The 18,647-nt window shown below is 37.1% G+C and overlaps 1 protein-coding gene across 4 annotated transcripts in view; it reads right to left on the reverse strand.

The window, feature by feature from the left end:
* GDAP2 (ganglioside induced differentiation associated protein 2) overlaps positions 1-18,647 on the reverse strand; it is a 60,735-nt gene that overhangs the window by 20,488 nt on the left and 21,600 nt on the right. For 3 of the 4 annotated variants that reach the window (XM_040999245.1, XM_040999247.1, XM_040999244.1), the window contains exons 6-11: positions 17,667-17,743; positions 15,779-15,938; positions 13,616-13,772; positions 4,744-4,820; positions 3,811-3,887; positions 1,358-1,497 (exon numbers count right to left, since the gene is read on the reverse strand). In XM_040999245.1, the coding sequence (XP_040855179.1) occupies positions 1,358-1,497; positions 3,811-3,887; positions 4,744-4,820; positions 13,616-13,772; positions 15,779-15,938; positions 17,667-17,743 (688 nt within the window). The remainder of the gene's footprint in view (positions 1-1,357; positions 1,498-3,810; positions 3,888-4,743; positions 4,821-13,615; positions 13,773-15,778; positions 15,939-17,666; positions 17,744-18,647) is intronic. The other variant, XM_040999246.1, reaches the window with a different exon arrangement.

Genomic DNA, 18,647 nt, shown 5'->3' on the forward strand with positions numbered 1-18,647 from the left:
GCTCAAGATACCCACCGTCAATTCCTACTCTACCTTTCCTCTCTAGGTAGGCATGAGAGCTTTCCAAAGGTTCAATAATAACAATGGGGCACCTATCGCTAACTGGAAGGAATTTCAGAGAAAATGTTTATAGTTGAGGTCTGTTTCAAGTTAAAGAGCTGATCAGCAGTATAAGTACAGTTACAGTGGAGTGAGTTTTCCTGACACATAAATGAGCACAGGAACATAATATCCAAGGCAAGCTGGAAAGGTACTGAGTAATGAAAACATTAGTATCCCTAAATAGGATGAGATTCAATGAGAAGAATAAGATAGTTGGAAATTTCTACCAATTTGCTTTCTTTGTAACTTAACTGTAAGATAATTTTTAAAAATACAATCCCTAATAACATTGTGATGTTGCAAATTACAGCACAGCTGCCCAGAAGGTGGAGTGCCTTTTCTCTTCAGGAAACATATTAGTGAAAAGAAATATTAAACATTGCGTTTGTTCTTTGCTGTGGAGTTTCATGTATTTTCCCATTAAAATTTCCATTATCATTTCAAAGGAAATGGGATTTAAGGGAAATAATTTTCTATTTCCAAGTCACTATTCTGGGCTGAAGTCCAAATTCTGCAGGCACTGTAGTAAAATTTTGGGCAATATACCTTACTCTTCAGAATGTTAATATTGCACTATCTTTAAAACACACACAGAATCTCTGCTAACAAATCCATGGATTATTGGATGAAAATTATGGATAAAAGTATTTTGGTAAGTGTGACACACCATAAAAACAGAAGGTAGTATATCTATTACTTTATACATAAAATTTGTAATCACTCTGAATCTTTTCCAAATTGGCAAAAAAGAGCCAGTGTAATGGTGCAGCATCTTAATCCCCTGCCTATGGAACTGGTACCTCATACTGGGAAATGCTTCTAGTCCTAGCTGTTCCACTTCTGATCCAGGTCACTGCTAATGGTCTTAGTAAACAGCAGAGGATGGACCAAGTCCTTGGGTCCCTGCACCCACATGGGAGTCCCAGAAGAAGTTACTGAATCGTGGATTTGGACTGGCCCCGCTCCAGCCACTGTGGCCAGGAGGGGAAATCACCAGTGTATGGACGATATTGTTCTCTCTCCATAACTCTTTCAGCTAAAAATAAATAAAAGAAAAAATGAGGAGAACTGTTTATACTATAAGTATACAAACTTACTTTACTACAAAATGCTTGAATTTAAGGAGGGCCATCTATGACTACAGTATCTAATCTGTGTATTTCAAAAACTAGGTTACAAGCTATATCCTTTCACAGAAAATTAGAAAGAAAGAAACGACTTTCCTTGTTACAATTTTCAAAAATCACTTACTTACTTCACATCAACAACATCGTAGAGTTTCTTCAGGAAGTCAGAGTCCAGGTGATTGTACTCGTTGGTTAGTGTGTGAAAATATACTAACACATATTCCTTCACAGCAATATGATCCATTACATGGATAAAATATAAGAGAGCCTGAAAGAAGAACAGTAAAGGTTAACATTATGTTGCACAGCAGTCTGTTTCACAGATGCCAAGACAGAGCCCAGAAGAGTAATTTACACTCCGGTCCTTGCAGAGGCACATCTTAGGCTGATGTGAGCACCAATTTCCATTAAGATCTTTGGAAAAGTGAACCACCTCAGTGTGTAACAATCCTCAGAAATGCCACAGTAAAATCCCCTTCACTCTTGTTCCAAGTGATGGAGGAGAACAATTAGTCCATATCCCATGGAGTAACTTCTTATAATGGAAAATGTTCTTGGGTTAACTATATCATTTCTCCTTCAGGATAATGACATCAGAATCATTAGAAGTAGAGTTACAAACCCCTAAACTTCTTGAAGAAGTTTCTGCTTGAATTCAATGAAAAATGTCTGCAACTTCTGTTCAGAAATAGACTCATGGCTCTCACATAAATAAGACTTGGTAAAAAAGCATATAATGAGTGGTGGCCTACATGACTCATGCAAGGGCCAATTTTAATGCTGATCTGTATGAGGAAACTGACAACGGATCTAGTCAGTACATAATGACAAGATAGGCAGCTCTGAAAGGTTCTAGAAAGTAACCCAGGTAAGTTAGAGAAACGCTTCATTACAAGAAGCAAAAAATCTAAGAAAAACACGAAAGACAAAACATACAATATGGGAAGGGCCAGAATGACCCGGTGATTTAGCTGTAAACAATTACAAAGAGGAAATCTCAAAGAGGGAATAACTGAAGGATTACAATGCTGTTTTCAAATTCCTGCTCTGGTGAGTCCCTGGCATTAATAAGGGTTAGAATCCAACTGCTGCTATCAGGGCAAACAGAGCAGGGTCTTAAGAAAATACAGCATTTTCCCAGCTGTTACCTGATTTGGTCCTTAAAAATATATCTCATTAATTTATATGAAATGAAATACCTTGAATGCTCAGAACCCCAGGGCCAACACACCAAAATCAAGAGTAGGGATTTATGTTTTCATTGGTGTCAATCACATAATTGATGATCAGAAAGAATGTCATAATCATTAAAACTATAAAACAAGCGATTATAAACAGAAATACAGATGCCTGTCCTCTGGTTGCGTGTGTGTATATTTGTATCCTGACGTCTCCTCTTACTGGATTCCTTTTTTTTGTTCTCCTTATGTTCATTCTCCATTCCTACTTCACAACTATTACAATACCCCTTTGTGGTTTTAAATTCTCTATCTATAATTTAAGCTTGTGCTATCGAAGGAACAGACACATGACAGAAAAATGCGAAGGATAAATTCTCCTTCAAACCATAAAATTCACTGATATTTTACTTCCAGTTTTTACTTTTGAGGTTCCAAGAAACACACACACACACAAATAATTAAGATTAGTGCAGACACATTTTATGTTACCACTTTTTCTCCAATTGGTTCATATCATAAACATCTGTCTACAGTATTGGCTTATAAAACCATAAATTTGAAGGATCACAGAACATTCCTTGTGGGTGTACTCCATTCACCTGTTAAGAATCTAAGTTATAACTTTTGGCTACAGACGATCCTATAATGTGCCAAATTCACCGCTTACACAAATATTTTGCCAAATACCAGCAATCAAAAGTCTGGGGGTCTATGCTGAAGCAAGATCAGCTTTTGTATATTGTGTTTTATCTTAGAATTGTGCTTACTTTTGTATCACTAAGTATGTAATTTTTTACCATACTTAAAGAATGTATCACTTTTATGGTTTCAATTTCTCTTTGACAAGGATTATCAGGTAATTCTGAAGGTGAAATAGATATTTTGAGTCACTTTTTTCAGACAACTTACTATCCAACTAAATATTTTATATTTTACTAAGCAGTTATAGTTGTTACTTTAGACATGATCTATTTCTGCTGTTTACTTCAAAATGAAGGGATCAAAAACTATTCTATCTCAGATAAATATCTCATCTCACATGTCTGGTTTCTTCTCTTCTAATACAAACTCATATTAACTTTTTAAAGAAGTCATTATTTCATTATAAAACTGTAATACAGAATGATTCCAAACAAACACTTTCCAGTTACATCATCCCCAAAATAAAGCAGCTGTGATTTTGTGAATCACATGCAGCATTCCCGCATTTTTGTTTCTCCTACAGAGAAAAACCAAAGTCCTAATTCGAGCGTACATGCTGACTCACAGACCCACGGTTGCTACCCTGCCAGTGAGGCACAGTTCAGCTTCATCTCACACTGTAAGATCTGATGCCAAAATTCACATTCCATTTTTTAAAATTAACATTATTTGCAAAACACAGCCTAGTGATGACTTACCTTGTCCATATCTATTAACGTAACAGGAATGTTTCTTCCAACTACCACCATCACTGTGCGACCACAGTTATCAACACCTACAGACAGGAAATGGAATTAGCACCCAGAAACTTTACTCCAAAACTATTATTTGTCCTTGGCTCTTCTGTATAATAATGTTCCACACATATTAAAGGACTTAAAGGGAGGAAGCACTTGTCTTAAATTTTATCTTCAGATTTGTTTTATAGTGTAGAAAACAACACCTTTTTTTCAAAGCCTCATGAGGTTTAGATGACTACCCTGACTTCTCAGATAAGACTTCTGAAAGATCTCAAGATAAGGAACAGCCAAAGATTTTTCTATAAACAGTATTTTGTTTAAACTCACTTCAAAATTAAGTAACATCAGTGATCCAGGCAAAAGTAAACTCAAACCTGAAAATTAGCAAGCATTTTCTAAAATCTAATAGTAAAAGAGTGGGACTCTGGCAATTTTCATTGTCTCCATTATGTAAGGTTTGCATTTGTTAATGGAGCATATACTTTCAAAGGCAGAAGAAAAATTAAAAAAAAAAAAGATACTAGGGAGAAATTAAAATTGGCAATGTAGAACTGTAAATTGGAACTTTCATAGTTTCAACTGAAAGTTTTAAAATATGCTTAGCTTTGTGTTAATTCTATAGATTACCTTCTAAAACTGGTAACAAGGTAAAAGTCAAAAACTTTAAAATTTTACTTAAAATGTAATCTGAAAGTCAATAGCTACACTTACTTTAGTTACTTAGATGTTATTTCTAAGGCTCTGATGATGGGCAAAAACTATTTGCATTGGTACAAAAACATTTTATTCAGAGAGAATTGGGTAAGTCAGAGAAGAATGAATTCTCACAAAGCATGCTGGGTAAGATCCTTAATTAGTAAAAGATTGAATTCCCACCATCCTCAGGCTCACCTGTTTGGTATAAGGCTTTTAGAGAAGCAATATCAGACAGATCCTCAGATCTTGCTTGACATAACCAACGGTTATAACTGGAGAAATAATAAAGGACATGATGATTATAAAAAACCCTTACAAACTAAACTTACACATGGAACTGCTATGTAGTATCCCTCTAGGACCTTAGAGAATCGGTGCTTCATTACAATGAGGTAGGAATCAATGAGGTCATTACACTTACCATGCAACATCTCTACTGTCCATTACTGATAAGATAAACACAAATGAGTAACTGGAAAAGGACGCTGTTCATATTACATGCTTGTAAAGAATCTTTATGATCACATGAGGCATATATAGATAAAAGGTTTGTAAAAAGTCATGTACTTAAAACTGCTTTTATATTCTACTATTTCCTCTACTAAAACAATGCAAACAGAAAGAGCCTAAAGCAACAGCAGATCTCTAAAACAGATGTTCCCCTATTCAGCGCACATTTATTTAGTGCCTACCCTATGATATGCTTAGAGAATACTGCACTGTATACACACAGCTGCTCGCCCTTCAGGAGGTTACTTTTCAGGGGAAAATAAGTAAATGCTGTACAAGTTATCCAGGAACATAGAAGAGCCAGGTAGTTATCTGGGACTCCAAGCATATTTAACGATTAGTTAACTAAACTACATGTACTGATACCCCAAGTATCAGAACATATGCACTACAGTTTGGCTTTGGCTCAGAGGACATTAAAACTGAAATATGCATTAGAGATTTCATGAGAGGAAATGATCTGCAAAAGATTAATGATCAAGTTGATCTTACAATTTCCAGTCGTTTAGTGGTAGAGCTGAATATGAGTTTTACTTCAGGTCTACATTTTTCTGAGTGCTGTTTCTACTAGATCACATTGCCACCTCAAAATTCAAAGTGCACTTACTTGACTATCAGAAAAGTACAGTAAGTACATCAAGATACATAAATGTCAAACGCAACACTGAGGTGTCCAGGTCACATAAGATTTATTTCAATGTAATTTCACTTACGTCATTTTACTATCATGGACTTTGTCTTTTTCATCTGCAATATGGTGTTTAGCATGGAACTAAGAATTTCATAGGAAGAATACATACGGGCTGTGAGCAACAACTGAAATGCCTGTTAATTTCAAAGGAATTGTAATTGCAAATTATACTTAGCTTTGTGCTAATTCTGTAGATTACCTTAAATCTTAGATTATCTTCTTAACAAGGTAAAAGTCAAACACTTTTAAATTTTGTTTAAAATGTAATCTGAAAGTCAGTAGCAAAACTGACTTTAGTTCTTCCAAATTCCAGTGTTCTACTTCATTCCACATTTTCTCAGTTATTTCCACAATTCTCATGTTCCCATTTTCATTTTTGAACGTTATTTTAATGAACAAAAGTTTTATAACACACACTGCGTACGGCATGTTTTGATACATTTCTATCTGGCAATTGGCTAAATCAAGCTAATAAATATACTAATTACTACATATACTTACTATTTTCTTATAGTGAGAACATCTAAATCTCTTTCAGTAATTTTCAAGTACATTTTCAGCCAACTGAAAATCTGTATTCTTTGACCATCCCCTCTCCAGTCCATTCCCAACCCCTGGTAACTAGCATTCTACTCTTTGCTTTTGAGATCAAATTTTTTTAGATTCCATGTATCACTGGGCTATTATCCCTTGTGTCTTACATTATTTAATGTAGTGTATCATATCTGCCGCCTGAAGATTAACAATGAAACTATCAAAATGATAGTTGCAATAACTTGTTAAACATATACAATATAAAAAGATGCAAATCATGACATCCAAAGTAAAACTTAAAAACCTATGGGGGTAAGGGGAGTAAAAGTTTAGTTTTTATTTCTGAATTCTAATTTTCTTATAATTAAATTATCTCCACAAACCTAAACAGCAATACGTAACTTGTATTTTTCTATGAGCATCATAGGTTCTGGCAGAAAGCATGCAACAAAAATTTGGTGAACAGTTCTTCATTTCTGAATTTTGTTCATTTGCCAAAGATACATTGCAGTGGTGGGCAGAGTGGGGAGGGTGACAGTGGAGGCACGGGACTGCTGACTGCAAGCAGGTCCCAGGCATGCTGCAGAAACAGCTGCTCTCTTCTTTGCATCACCAACCCCTACTTCCATTTCCTGCGATGCCTGTTTTCAGGACCTGTTTTCAGTCTATGGGACCTCCAGAGAGGAAACACATTTTACTTCACTGTATTTTCAGCCAACTTCCAGGATTAGTTCCTGACACTCATTAACCATGTAGTCAATGAACTTTCAAAAAAACATTTCTAAAGTTAAAACTCAGGTGCACAACAGAATTAACCATCTTTATTTCAAAATACTCTTCCTGGTACATGCAAGGTCACACTTAAATAAAATAGGTATAGCTCTTTATTTTTTTTTGAAATAAATATCCCTAATCCTAAGACCTAAAATAAAAACGAATGCCTTGAACATAATCCATGCTAATCGTATGGTTACTCCATTATCCAGAAACCCATCCTTTTCACTTCCTTGGTTTTCTTTGTTTTATGTTTTTGCACTGAATATAACACGTTTTTACTTAACAATAAAAATAACCTTATATTTTACATAACCTTTTGAGTTTAGTATTCTTTTTTAATGTTTATTAAAAGGCCGATTTCATAGAGAGGCAGAGAAAAGGTCTTCTATCCACGGTTCACTCCCCAAATGGTCATAACTGCCAGAGCTGAGCTGGTCTGATGCCAGAAGCCATGTGCCTCTTTGAGGTTTCTCAAGTGTGTGCCGGGTTCCGAGGGGCACCCTCCCTTACTCTTCCAGGCCATAAGCAGAGAGCTGGATCAGAAGTGGAGCAGCTGGGATTTGAACTATTTCATATGGAATGCTGGCACTATGGTAAGGCACCCACTGATTTATACTTCTATAATCAATAAATAAGATCCTGTTATTCCACATCCTTTTTGAATCTTATGTCAGGTAGTAGGTTCTGAAATGGTATTTCACTGCTCCGTGATGAGGCTGATATCCTATTTATACCTTTTGTCCATTTTTCCACTGGGCTGTCCATTTTTTTCTTAGCAATATGCAGTTCTCTACATATTCTGAATACTAACCATTTGCCAGCTGTATGCATTGTGAATATATATTCCCATTCTGTAACTTGTTTTTTTACTTTAAGTTTCTTGGCTCTACTTTATAGAGTTATCAATTTTAATATAGGAAAAGCTTCCTTTTCTTTTTTTTTTTAAAGATTTATTTTTATTATTTTTTTATTGGAAAGGCCGATATACAGAGAGGAGAGACAGAGAGGAAGATCTTTCGTCCGATGATTCACTCCCACACGGGTGCAGGGTCCCAAAGCTTTGGGCCGTCCTCGACTGCAAGCTTCCTTTTCTTTAATAGTTTATTATGTTTTAATTTTTTGATCTAAGGAATAAAAGACACTAACATGTATTTTTTTTTCTTGAGTTGTAATTGAAAATAAAAGCTAAGTCCTTAATCCATCTGTAACTAATTTTAGTCTATGGTATGAGCCCTAAGATAGTATAAATTCTAAAATGCTTTTTAGTTTCATCAGTAATTTGCCTTGAGTTCCAATGAGAGCTTCTGGCTGGCAAAATCTATTTAAATATGTGTACGGGAAGAAGGTTATAACGTAGGACAAGTTCTCAAAGCATTCATTAGTTTAAAGAAGTTAGAATCACTGTTGAGAAACGTGCTGCTGAGGTTCCTCGTTCACCTTGAAGTGAACTTCCACTTCAGTGAAACAACTTCTGATTGCAATCTTCATCTTCTTTGCTCCAGTTAGGTCTCCTTTATCTCCACCAAAGACTGTGTGAGACTGGCTATCTAGCCAGATTTTTTTTTTTTTTTTCCAGTAATCACTTGTTGAGAGACAGGAGTAAAAAATAAAATGTTTTGCTTATCTCAGCATTCATTAGAGACAAGGCTTGCCTTATTTTCTACTAAGTTTCATTATTTGAAGAATATTTTGGATTTTCCCTTATGTTTCTTAGCTTGCACATATTTGCTGTACTTTTACAAAGCTAAAATAGGAAAGTATCAACTCAAAAATAGTTTCATTTTTGTCTACTGCTTATCCCAAATAAATCAGTTTCTGCTACTTGATGAGAAAAAAAATTATGCATAAGCAAACATACAGAATGTCAGCAGTAGAAAGGCTGAAATACTGAGTAGTTTCTCAATCATCTGAAGTTGGACACTGTCTTCACAAAGCTAACATAAGCCAATTACTTTCAGTTAATCAATTACCATTTATCTGTATTTCATAGGTTGAAGGATGAATGGTAAATTCCATTGTTAGAATACACAGCTTTCCCAGACTTTATGAGACTTTCCGCTGTAGCCCTGGCTATGACTTTTGTTAAAATCTCTTATTGTAACAGTACTGAATGATTTACCATCTTTTTCTTATGCAAGATCCTAAGCTTCATTAGGCTGGAGGCTGCATCTGCTTGTTTGTCATTCTATATTACCAGAAGCCTCTAGTACAACTTAAGGAATTAATGTTTAAAAATGAGTGAGATGATGTTTTTGCTGTGAGAAACAACCTAAGAGTCACCAACAAGGAATACCAGTGACAAAGAAAGAAAACATTACACTAAAATATTTTTTGTAATCTCAAAATCTTCTCTGAAGAAGAGTATCTAGTTTCCTTCCTAATTCTTGTAAGTAAACAAAACTCTAGCCGACTCACCTGAATCAAAGCTGCAACTAGACAGAGGCCTGGAAAAGTTAGTGTAAGAATCAGACAACGTGCCCTATTTTTTTCCGATGCTCTAAAGAATTACTGCAAAAGGGTACTAATGCAGTAAGGCAATGCTATGAAAGTACTGATCTGGCTTAGCATCACCTGCCTAGATCCCAAACCCAAAATGTTCCAAAATTCAAAACTCAAAATCCCTTCTGGTTTTGGGTATTGTGTGGTTGCTGAAGCCTTCTTTGCTCACGTAAACTTTAAATTGTCTTTAAGATAGTTTTCTAATATCACTTTGAAGTATTCTGTGCTATAGTTGTATAACAAAACTGCATCTTGAATCCTCACAGACACCGGGCATGTAAATGGGGGATCAAAGACTGTTTACATGTGGACACAGCTCAAAGGAATGGGACGGCAGAGGCACCAGTCTTTTCTTCCTGGTTATGGCACTGGAAGTCATGTGGTGCTGCTCATAGTTTGTTCCCATGTGCTGATGGGCTGTGCACAGCACCTGACTGCTGTTCAGAAATTCTGCCTTGACATACCTCTACACCTCTGACACCTGATTCATGAATTTCCTGCCACAAGGAACAACCACATTATTCTATAAACCAGTGCCTACCCTTGTATCTTGTAGAATATATTCCCAACATTTCCTGAACCAAAAAGAAAAGTCAACTGTAACACACTTGACTCTCAGGTCCCAGGGCCCCCACCAATAATGAGGACAGTTTTGACAAGCCGAGTTCATATTCCTCCCCAAGATTTTCCTGTGTGCTGCAGACTCCTCTTCACAAAGTGTGGATTCAGTCAGTACTGGCTTAAGTAGCATTCACTAAGTGAAACAAATTTAAATAACAGGTGAGTGTCCAGACCCACAAAAAAACTTAAGTTACTACAGGTTATTTATACCATTTAATGGTGAAAATAAAAAAAAATACGTGAGATATAAGTATGTGTATTGGACAAAGTGAGCGAAACAGAGGGAGCAAGAGCACAAAAGAAAAGGTTGGATGATCTGAGAAAGGTGATAAAGCATGCAAATCTTTGCAGTGAACACAAAAACCTTTAGTCCCTGCTCAACAGCTCTGAGGTTTGTGTGTGACAGTGGGTTGAAGAAGCTTGTAGAGAAGGAAGCTGTGTGTACTGATAACTCTGAAAGTTCTTCTTTAATGAGTTGTAAATGTGTGAAAGTCATTCTGCATGATCAATTTATCCCATGTAAAAGTAAAAAGGTCACACAGATCAGTGACACTGGGCACAACTCAATCAGCTGAGAAACTTCACGAGGGGGATTCCTGAGCCCTCCAGCAGAGGGTCTCATTCAGGAGGTACTTCATGGCGTCTGCAGTGATCTTCACAATTACATAAAACATTCTGAGGCTCACAGACTGAGGATGATACTGGGGAAATCTGATCCAGGTGATCACCAAAATTCCATCTAATTATAAAGTAGAGAGAGCCCAGATATCAGTGGTTCTCGTGTGTGGGCTGCACACCCCTGAACTGGTCCCAAGGAATCTTGAGAGGATTTTGCAATGTCAACACTAAGTCAATGATCACACTAACACATTCCGTGTCTTTCTCACTGTGTTGACATTTGCATAGATAGCTCAGAAACAACTGTTAGGTAAAAACGCCAGGTAGTGGCCTATCACATATAAAGGCAATTGCAACAAAGTCTCACAATAGTCACTGGATTGTTTACCGTCAAATCTATGAGGAAGAAAACCACTGGATTAGTTTAAGAATATCTTTCATGAGGGAATAAAAAGAAATGCCAACTTCATTAAAGAGTTAAATATTAACTCTTGAAAACTCACCTTTAGAATATTAGCATGTGACAGAACGGGAAGGACACATAAAGCACATCTACACTGAAGTAGGAGCCTGTGGAGAAGGAAGCACTCTGACCATCTGAGCTGCAGGCAAACCAGTGGCTTTTTTCCTGAACTCCACTTTTTACCAAAAAGGATGCCTGGCAGAAAAACTAAGGCTATTCCTTATGAGCTTATGGCAGTTGTTTTCTCAAAATTGAGTAAATTATGCTATTGTCTTATAAATAATAACCAACAGCATTGGTAGTTAAATGCTAAATGTTGCCAATGACCAAACTGTAATCCAAAAATATATATATATAATCTTGGGTAGCTTTTATCATCACCAAAAGCATCACAGTACCTAATACTTACAGGTTTTCTGTTGAGACTAGTTTTTAACATCAACAAACATAATTTTTTATAGTGTATAAGAAAATGTGTCAATATTTGGAAGAACTGAATAATTCAACGAATTGATATTCTCCAAAAGATCAACATATGATGTCATAAAGTCTTACTTTAATTCCTATTATGAAATATGTTCAGATTGCAGGTCAGAATAAAACATTCTAATAGAACATAAAGATTCATAAATCCTACAACTATCCAGTTGACAAATTATGGTACTATATTAAAGAAAAATATATAAAATTACCTAAAAATGCAATTAAAATGCTTCCCCCTCTTCAAATAGTTAGCTGATGAGTTGAGATTTTCCTCACATACTTGACCCAAAACTTATTATTACAGTTTGCATATCGATACGAGAATTTAGTTATCTTCTAAATGAAAGAAAAAGGGAAAGACTTGAAAGTAAGTTATTATGCTTGAAAAATTAAAGAAACTTATCCTTACAAAATGAAGCTACTAGAATGAACTGATAAGTGATGAAGATAAAGCCCACTTGAGCAGAAGCTCTTTGGCATCTTCACCAAGTGTTAAGGGTACAAGGGGAATGACCAGAGATCAGAAAGTTTGAGAACACTCAGCAATGCATAAATCACACCATAAAAACATTTTTAAAAATACAGTTAAAAAGTTTTTAAGAATAAAAAGAAAGAAAGAGAGAGAAAGAGACAGACAGACAGGTGGATGCAGCTAATGTGAGGGACAGCAGTCACTGCATTTGAAGGAAAATGTTTGCCCTATGATTTGTACCATGGCTAAGCTTAGAAAGGGCCAAACTATCATTCGACCACAACCTTCCAAAAAGCTGTTCACTGGTGCCCTCTAGTGACTTAACTGCTTTTTGTTTTGTTATGTTTTAAATTAGAATTAAGACCTAGGACTCAGGACACAAAAAATTTAATTCTCCAAGGGACTCCAGAGATATCTACTCCAACTGCTATGTCATCAATGAAGAATGACAACATTCAGCCTCAGATTATGAAACAGCGTGATCAATGCTATGCTGCTCTCTGGGTAAGTACTGGGTATGAAAAAGTATACAAGCAAAGGCATCTATTCCAGATCTGCAAGGTAAGCTTTCAGAGGCAATGTTTCTAAGAAAGGTGGATCACTTCTTGGCCTTTTGGCTAAGATTAAGTGAAAAAGGTGAAGAATTGGTAAGAACTGAAAGATGAGAGTATTCCAGTCAAAAGGCAAGGCAAGTGCTAAAATTCTAAGGTAACACACCATGACTCTGCTGATTTAAGGGACTAGCAATGACTAATCTTATTGTGTTACATCAGATTCACTGAATTATTTTATTTAATGCGCAACACAATCTTAAAAGGTTAAAAATAATCTTAAAATATAACGTTATCTATTTGTAGCTTGATTATTTTCTCCGTAATTTTTTTGAAAAGCAGCTAGCTTTTCAGGCACTGCTGTTAGAAAAGCTTAAACCCTCAAAAAAGCAATAGCTTCTATGTTTTAAAGAGAACTGCCTGGAAATTTCTGTGGAAAACATCTGTAACAATGCAGTGAGTCAGATGCTCCATACTTGGAGTAATTTAGAGAGAAACAAAATTTTAAACTGAATATAATGCTTTAATTCTAAATGTAATCAAGTAAAAACTTTGTCCTTCCCCTTTTCCTAATGTCTCCTTTTAGGCTATTAGCTTACTGGAGTTATTACAATTACAGTAGACAAAATACAACAGCTGAAATCAGCCATGTGCCTGAATGCTGACTTGACTTCTTACTAATTGTAATCACTAGTAAATTAGTTTTTCCACTTACAAAATGGGGATGATATCTTTCTCATAATATGTCCAGAAGCACAAATCAGAATACATTATGTATATATGGAAATCACTCAGCAGATGCAAGATCTCTTTCCACTCATGCCCTATTCCCAAAGAATTTGTCTTACTTTCTTTGATGCTGCTTCTGTAGTGCTGCCTCTGATAACTGTCCCTGGAGAATCAGCTTTCTTTGCTTATCAATATCTCCTTCCATTCGGGCAAAGGCATGAGAGCCAATGAACGAAAGATCAACTCCCAAGCCTTCATCCTCCTCTTCTTGGTTGTCTGTAATGAAAACACTACTGTCAATAGACAGCTTAGCATAAACCTAGACAGAAAAGAATACAGACTGCGGATGCTGTAACAGAGATGGCTGTCTGGTCTCAAAAATTGAGAATGAAAGCAACATAGGTTTGTGCATTAGTAGAATTGCAATAATTCAAGAAATGGCTTTTCACGTGTGAAGCAAGCTTTAAAAATATGCAAAATTAAATCAAAGTTAGATGGGTATTACAGTAGGAAGAAAAACTTAGAGTTTGATCATAAGCAAAAAGATAAAAGCACAAGAAACAAATGTGTAGGAGCATTTATAGAGCTCTGGGTGAAGAGCGAGCACTTCACCGGCATCTAAGCCTTAGCCCTTCAGGCAGGTAATGCCTGCTCAAAGATAAACAGACCAGGATCTCAGGGGATAATCCATATTTATTAGGAAATATTTCAATTGTAGTTCAGGATCCTGGTTTTCCACTGTGGTTAAACCAAGATAATTGTTTTAGTCTGAAAGAGTTAAAGCTCTCACTATAAACTAACAAATAACTTTCAGATCTGTCAATATGATCAATGCACATTTGGCTAGTAGAAGCCAATCCCTTAGGACCAGATCTTCTCTCAGTGAGGTCCATTGCCTTACAAGACCTGTTAATAAGGACAACATCAGCAAAATATCAAATCTTGAATCCTGGGGAACTTTCCATGGCACTGCCCCACTTGACTACTAGCCTGGTTCCCCATTAGGGACTTCCCCACATCTACTTCACTGCTCCTCAAACTGGGATAGGGCAAAAGCTTGGACAGGTTGCTTTCATTACAACATACCCACGAAATCATGGTATTTCATCAATTCCCCTTTCTGCAAAAAAGCATTTATTTCTAACAGACTTATTACATTAGTTGAAAATATTTATGAGCAAACTTTGTTTTCAGAGATGTGAATGCAGGTCAAGCACTCTGAGGATTGGTTAAAACATCTCGCCTACTGCCCAGTATCTGCTGTTGCTTATACCATCAAACTAATGCACGTCATGCAGGAGAAACATAACGCAGTGGTGCTCACAGAAATGAGGAGTTCAAATGACTGGTGTATTTCAAGTATCTACTCTACTGCAGAGTTCCCTAAAGCCCCTGGGTAGTCTTCCAGCAAAACTCCTTTCTATCACCATATTGTCTGAAGGCAGTGGAATATGTAATGTCCTCCTCCACCTGCCACTGCCAGACTTAAGAGACCCTAGCTGGGTCTTTCCCACTCGCGTAAAAGACCTAGATAGATTACTGGGCTCCCAGCTTTGGCATGGCTAAGCACTAAGCTGGCTGTTGCGGGTAATTGTGGAGTTATCACTGAATAGCAATTCTCTGCCTCTCAAATAGTTAAAATACGTAATTTAAAACAGAGTCAAGTATCATTTTACATGTTTTAATGTGGTGTTCATTTTTTCAAAACAGTGCTTATAATGGGAATTTCATAGTAATTCCCTAAATTGCTAGGCTTCAAGATATGTTCTACCAATAAAGCTTATGAGGCAGGTCTCCACAGAAGATGTCTAATCTAAATACATATGTGTGAAGATCAGCACAATCTGTTGCATGGAACAGATTCACAGGGCTATCACCACCACTCCACCCAGTGTGCGTATACCTTTTAAACAAACAAAATAGCTGGTTGCAGTATCCTTGCCATAGTATTAAAGTTAGAGGTTTTAATAGTCACTGTTAAATTGTTTAAAAGATTATATGATACACTACTTTCTTGTCTTTTATGGGACTACATGATGAGAACACTGTTACATGAAGCTCTGAATCCTTACTGCCTGACACAGACAGGTGAAGTATCTACCTACATGCCTACAGACAGCTACACATCTTAAAAAAAAAAAAATGATCGAAAGCATCAGACTCAACAAGACCAGGGCTCTGAGTCATGCAAATAGTTTCCCAAGGGTCAAGGTAAACTTCCCACATCATTGGTTGTGATGCTCTACAAGGAAAATTCAGAAAGGAAGAACTCTAGAACTCACCCTCTGGAGCACCAGGTTTCTCACTTATCCTGATCTGCCGCTCAGGTACCACAGGCTCACCTTCTGCATTTCCAATATCTGCAGGTAGGTATGGCAACGATCGACTCTCTTCCTTCAATGACCTTGGGAAGTACAGAGGTAGCAGCTTTTGGTAAGTAGCCTGTGTCAGAAAAGCAAGTCATTCTGTGAAAAATTCGGAAGAGAGGACACAGCCTGAGCGGTGCTGAGTGCTATTCAGACGCTAGGAAGGCAGCCTCTGCCAAACCAGGAGTGAGGACCTATCACTTCTGAGATCAGCGGATGTGCTGTCTGGGAACTTCATGCAGCTCTTACATTAAAGATCTGGATACTGGCAGTTAGTCAAGTAAAGTGCAATGTCACGCTGCCAACTCCAGATCACTGAACCTTGGGTGCCTTCACTCATTGAGGGCATCTTCATTTTGAGATGACTTGATCAGATGCTACTTCCTTTTATTTATTTATTTATTTTTAATGGGAAAGCAGATTTACAGAAAGAAGGAGACAGAGAGAAATATCTTCCTTCTGCTGGTTCACTCGCAAAATGGCTGCAAAAGAAAGAGCTGAGCCGATGTGAAACCAAGAGTCAGGGGCCTCCTTTGGGTTTCCCATGTAAGTGCAGAGTCCCATACCCGTAGCTTTGGGCCATTATCTGCTACTTTCCCAGGCCACAAGCAGAGAGCTGGATGGGAAGTGGAGCAACCCAGAACATGAACGAACAAGTGCCTTAACTGGATGGTGGCACTTGCAGGTAGCAGATTAGCAAACTGAGTAATCTCAACAGCCACCAGATGCTACTTCCTTTTCCCTCAGTGTGTCATGACAGCATGAGGGTTTTGTTTTTTATGGATTTTTTCCTGATCATTTCTATTTGTAAAGAACCGCAATTTCATGGATTTTACCCTTTTTAGAAGTTTACATTTTTTTCTTAATGAAATAAATTTCATCTCACAATTTTCATACAGATTTGTCCACTGGACTTTATAAATCCATGCTACAGGTGTTCAGTGTTCTTACTTTGCCTGCATTTTGAAGCATTTTGTCTTCGCACCATCCCAGGAATTGTTTTATTGTAATGGCCCTACTCATCAAATATTCTGTTATATGAAAAAAGGCTAGATTAGAGTAAGAAAACAAAACAGTGATGGAATCATTATTCCAGAAATTACAAAATCATTCAAAAATTATTATTCATTTGTCCTGTACTGTTCAGTCTTGCATCATTTTACAAGAAGGTTTACAAGAAGTCTAAAGACACTCTTTTTTTAACGTTTATACATAGAATCCCTGTCCTATTATACCAAAGCAAAGGCAATGAAGTAACTTGTTCAGATACAACTGGGAAATATTAGAAGCTAAATTGGATGGAATATTCTATGACTACATAAAATGTAATATGACAAAACAGATGCTCTTCTAAAATGGTTTTGAATTAAAACTAGGCCTAACTGTGTGTAACAAAACATGAGCATCTCACAATTTGCTCAACTCCAGACCTGAAGGTGACTCAGCACTTGCTTCCAGGTCAGGGAACAGCACCAATTTCCCAGCACCCGGGCAGTCTTCCAGTTATGCTGCTCAGCTACGTAGAGTACAGGTGAAAGGTGGCGCCCTGAGGGCTGACAGAAGGTGCAGAGCAGCGCACCTCTACCAAGTGAGATGTCACTTGCAGTTCAACAGTGAAAAATATCAACAAAATACCCTTTTTGACTTATACTTTCCAACAAAATCTTTTTCAATGAATGATCAAGTCCAACTATGAAATATATATAATTAGGATTTGTCTGCTAGAACCTCAGTAAATATGATAAGACAACTAAAAACATTCAAAAGTAAAAATTGAATTTAAACAATACAATTAGCAAAATACCTCTTCAAGTTCAGAGACAGCAAATACGACCTTTTCAATGGTTTCTCCATGAATCTCTAGGAATCTCCTTACAGTGCCTAGGAAAAAGTACAAAATGATTACCCAACAGAAAAGAATTTACATGAAAAGAAAGAGCAAGCTGTAGGTTTTGTTTCCGTGATTCAGTCACTGTCGTGGTGAGCTCAGCCTGGGGAGCCTGTGTCAGTACTCTTCTCTGGTGGGTTTTGCAGGATTCCTTGTTGGTGAGGTGTCCTCTTGCTCTCTCCTCTTTATCCAGCAGAATGAGAGCTCACAACAGCAGGAACTTTATTTCTGCTCCATTCCCAGTGTCTGCAACGGTGCCTGGCTCCAGACACTTCTCCTCTCCCCAGCACATTCTTGCTGCCTATAGCCTGTTCTGACCACAGTGACCCATTACAAGTCTCTTTCCATCCATTCAGTCACAGTATTAGATGTCCTAGTCGGACTTAATCCTCTGACAAAACCAAAGCCAAATTACGGCTTCTTCATTTCCATATTTTTTCTGACAATTTTTTCAAATAGTGGCCTTTATGCAGTTCTCAACTTGCTTTAGTATTTAATTTTTGTAACCTCATCCTTTTAAAATGCTGTCCCAAGAGTTCTGCCTACACAATTTTAAATTTTCATCTTTCTGTGTAACTCAACCTTTCAAATAAAAATCATTCTTTCTTGGGCCCAGTGTGGCAGCCCAGCAGCTAAAATCCTCAGCTTGAATCCCATATGGGTTCCCATCCAGCTCCCTGCTTGTGGCCTGGGAAGGCATCGAGGATGGGTCCCAAAAAGCTTTGGGACAGTGCACCCACTTGGGAGAGCTGGAAGAGACCCTGGGGTCCTGGCTTCGGACTGTCTCTAGGGGTGAACCAGCAGATGAAAGATCTCTCTCCCTCTGTTTCTCTGTCTTAACTCTGACTTTCAAGAAGAACAAATAAATCTTTAAAACAAATCCCAGAAATTGCTTCA

This window comes from Ochotona curzoniae, unplaced genomic scaffold (genome assembly GCF_017591425.1).
Source record: "Ochotona curzoniae isolate NIBS_2020 unplaced genomic scaffold, NIBS_Ocur_1.0 scaffold_1037, whole genome shotgun sequence".
Classification (NCBI taxonomy): Eukaryota; Metazoa; Chordata; class Mammalia; order Lagomorpha; family Ochotonidae; genus Ochotona; species Ochotona curzoniae.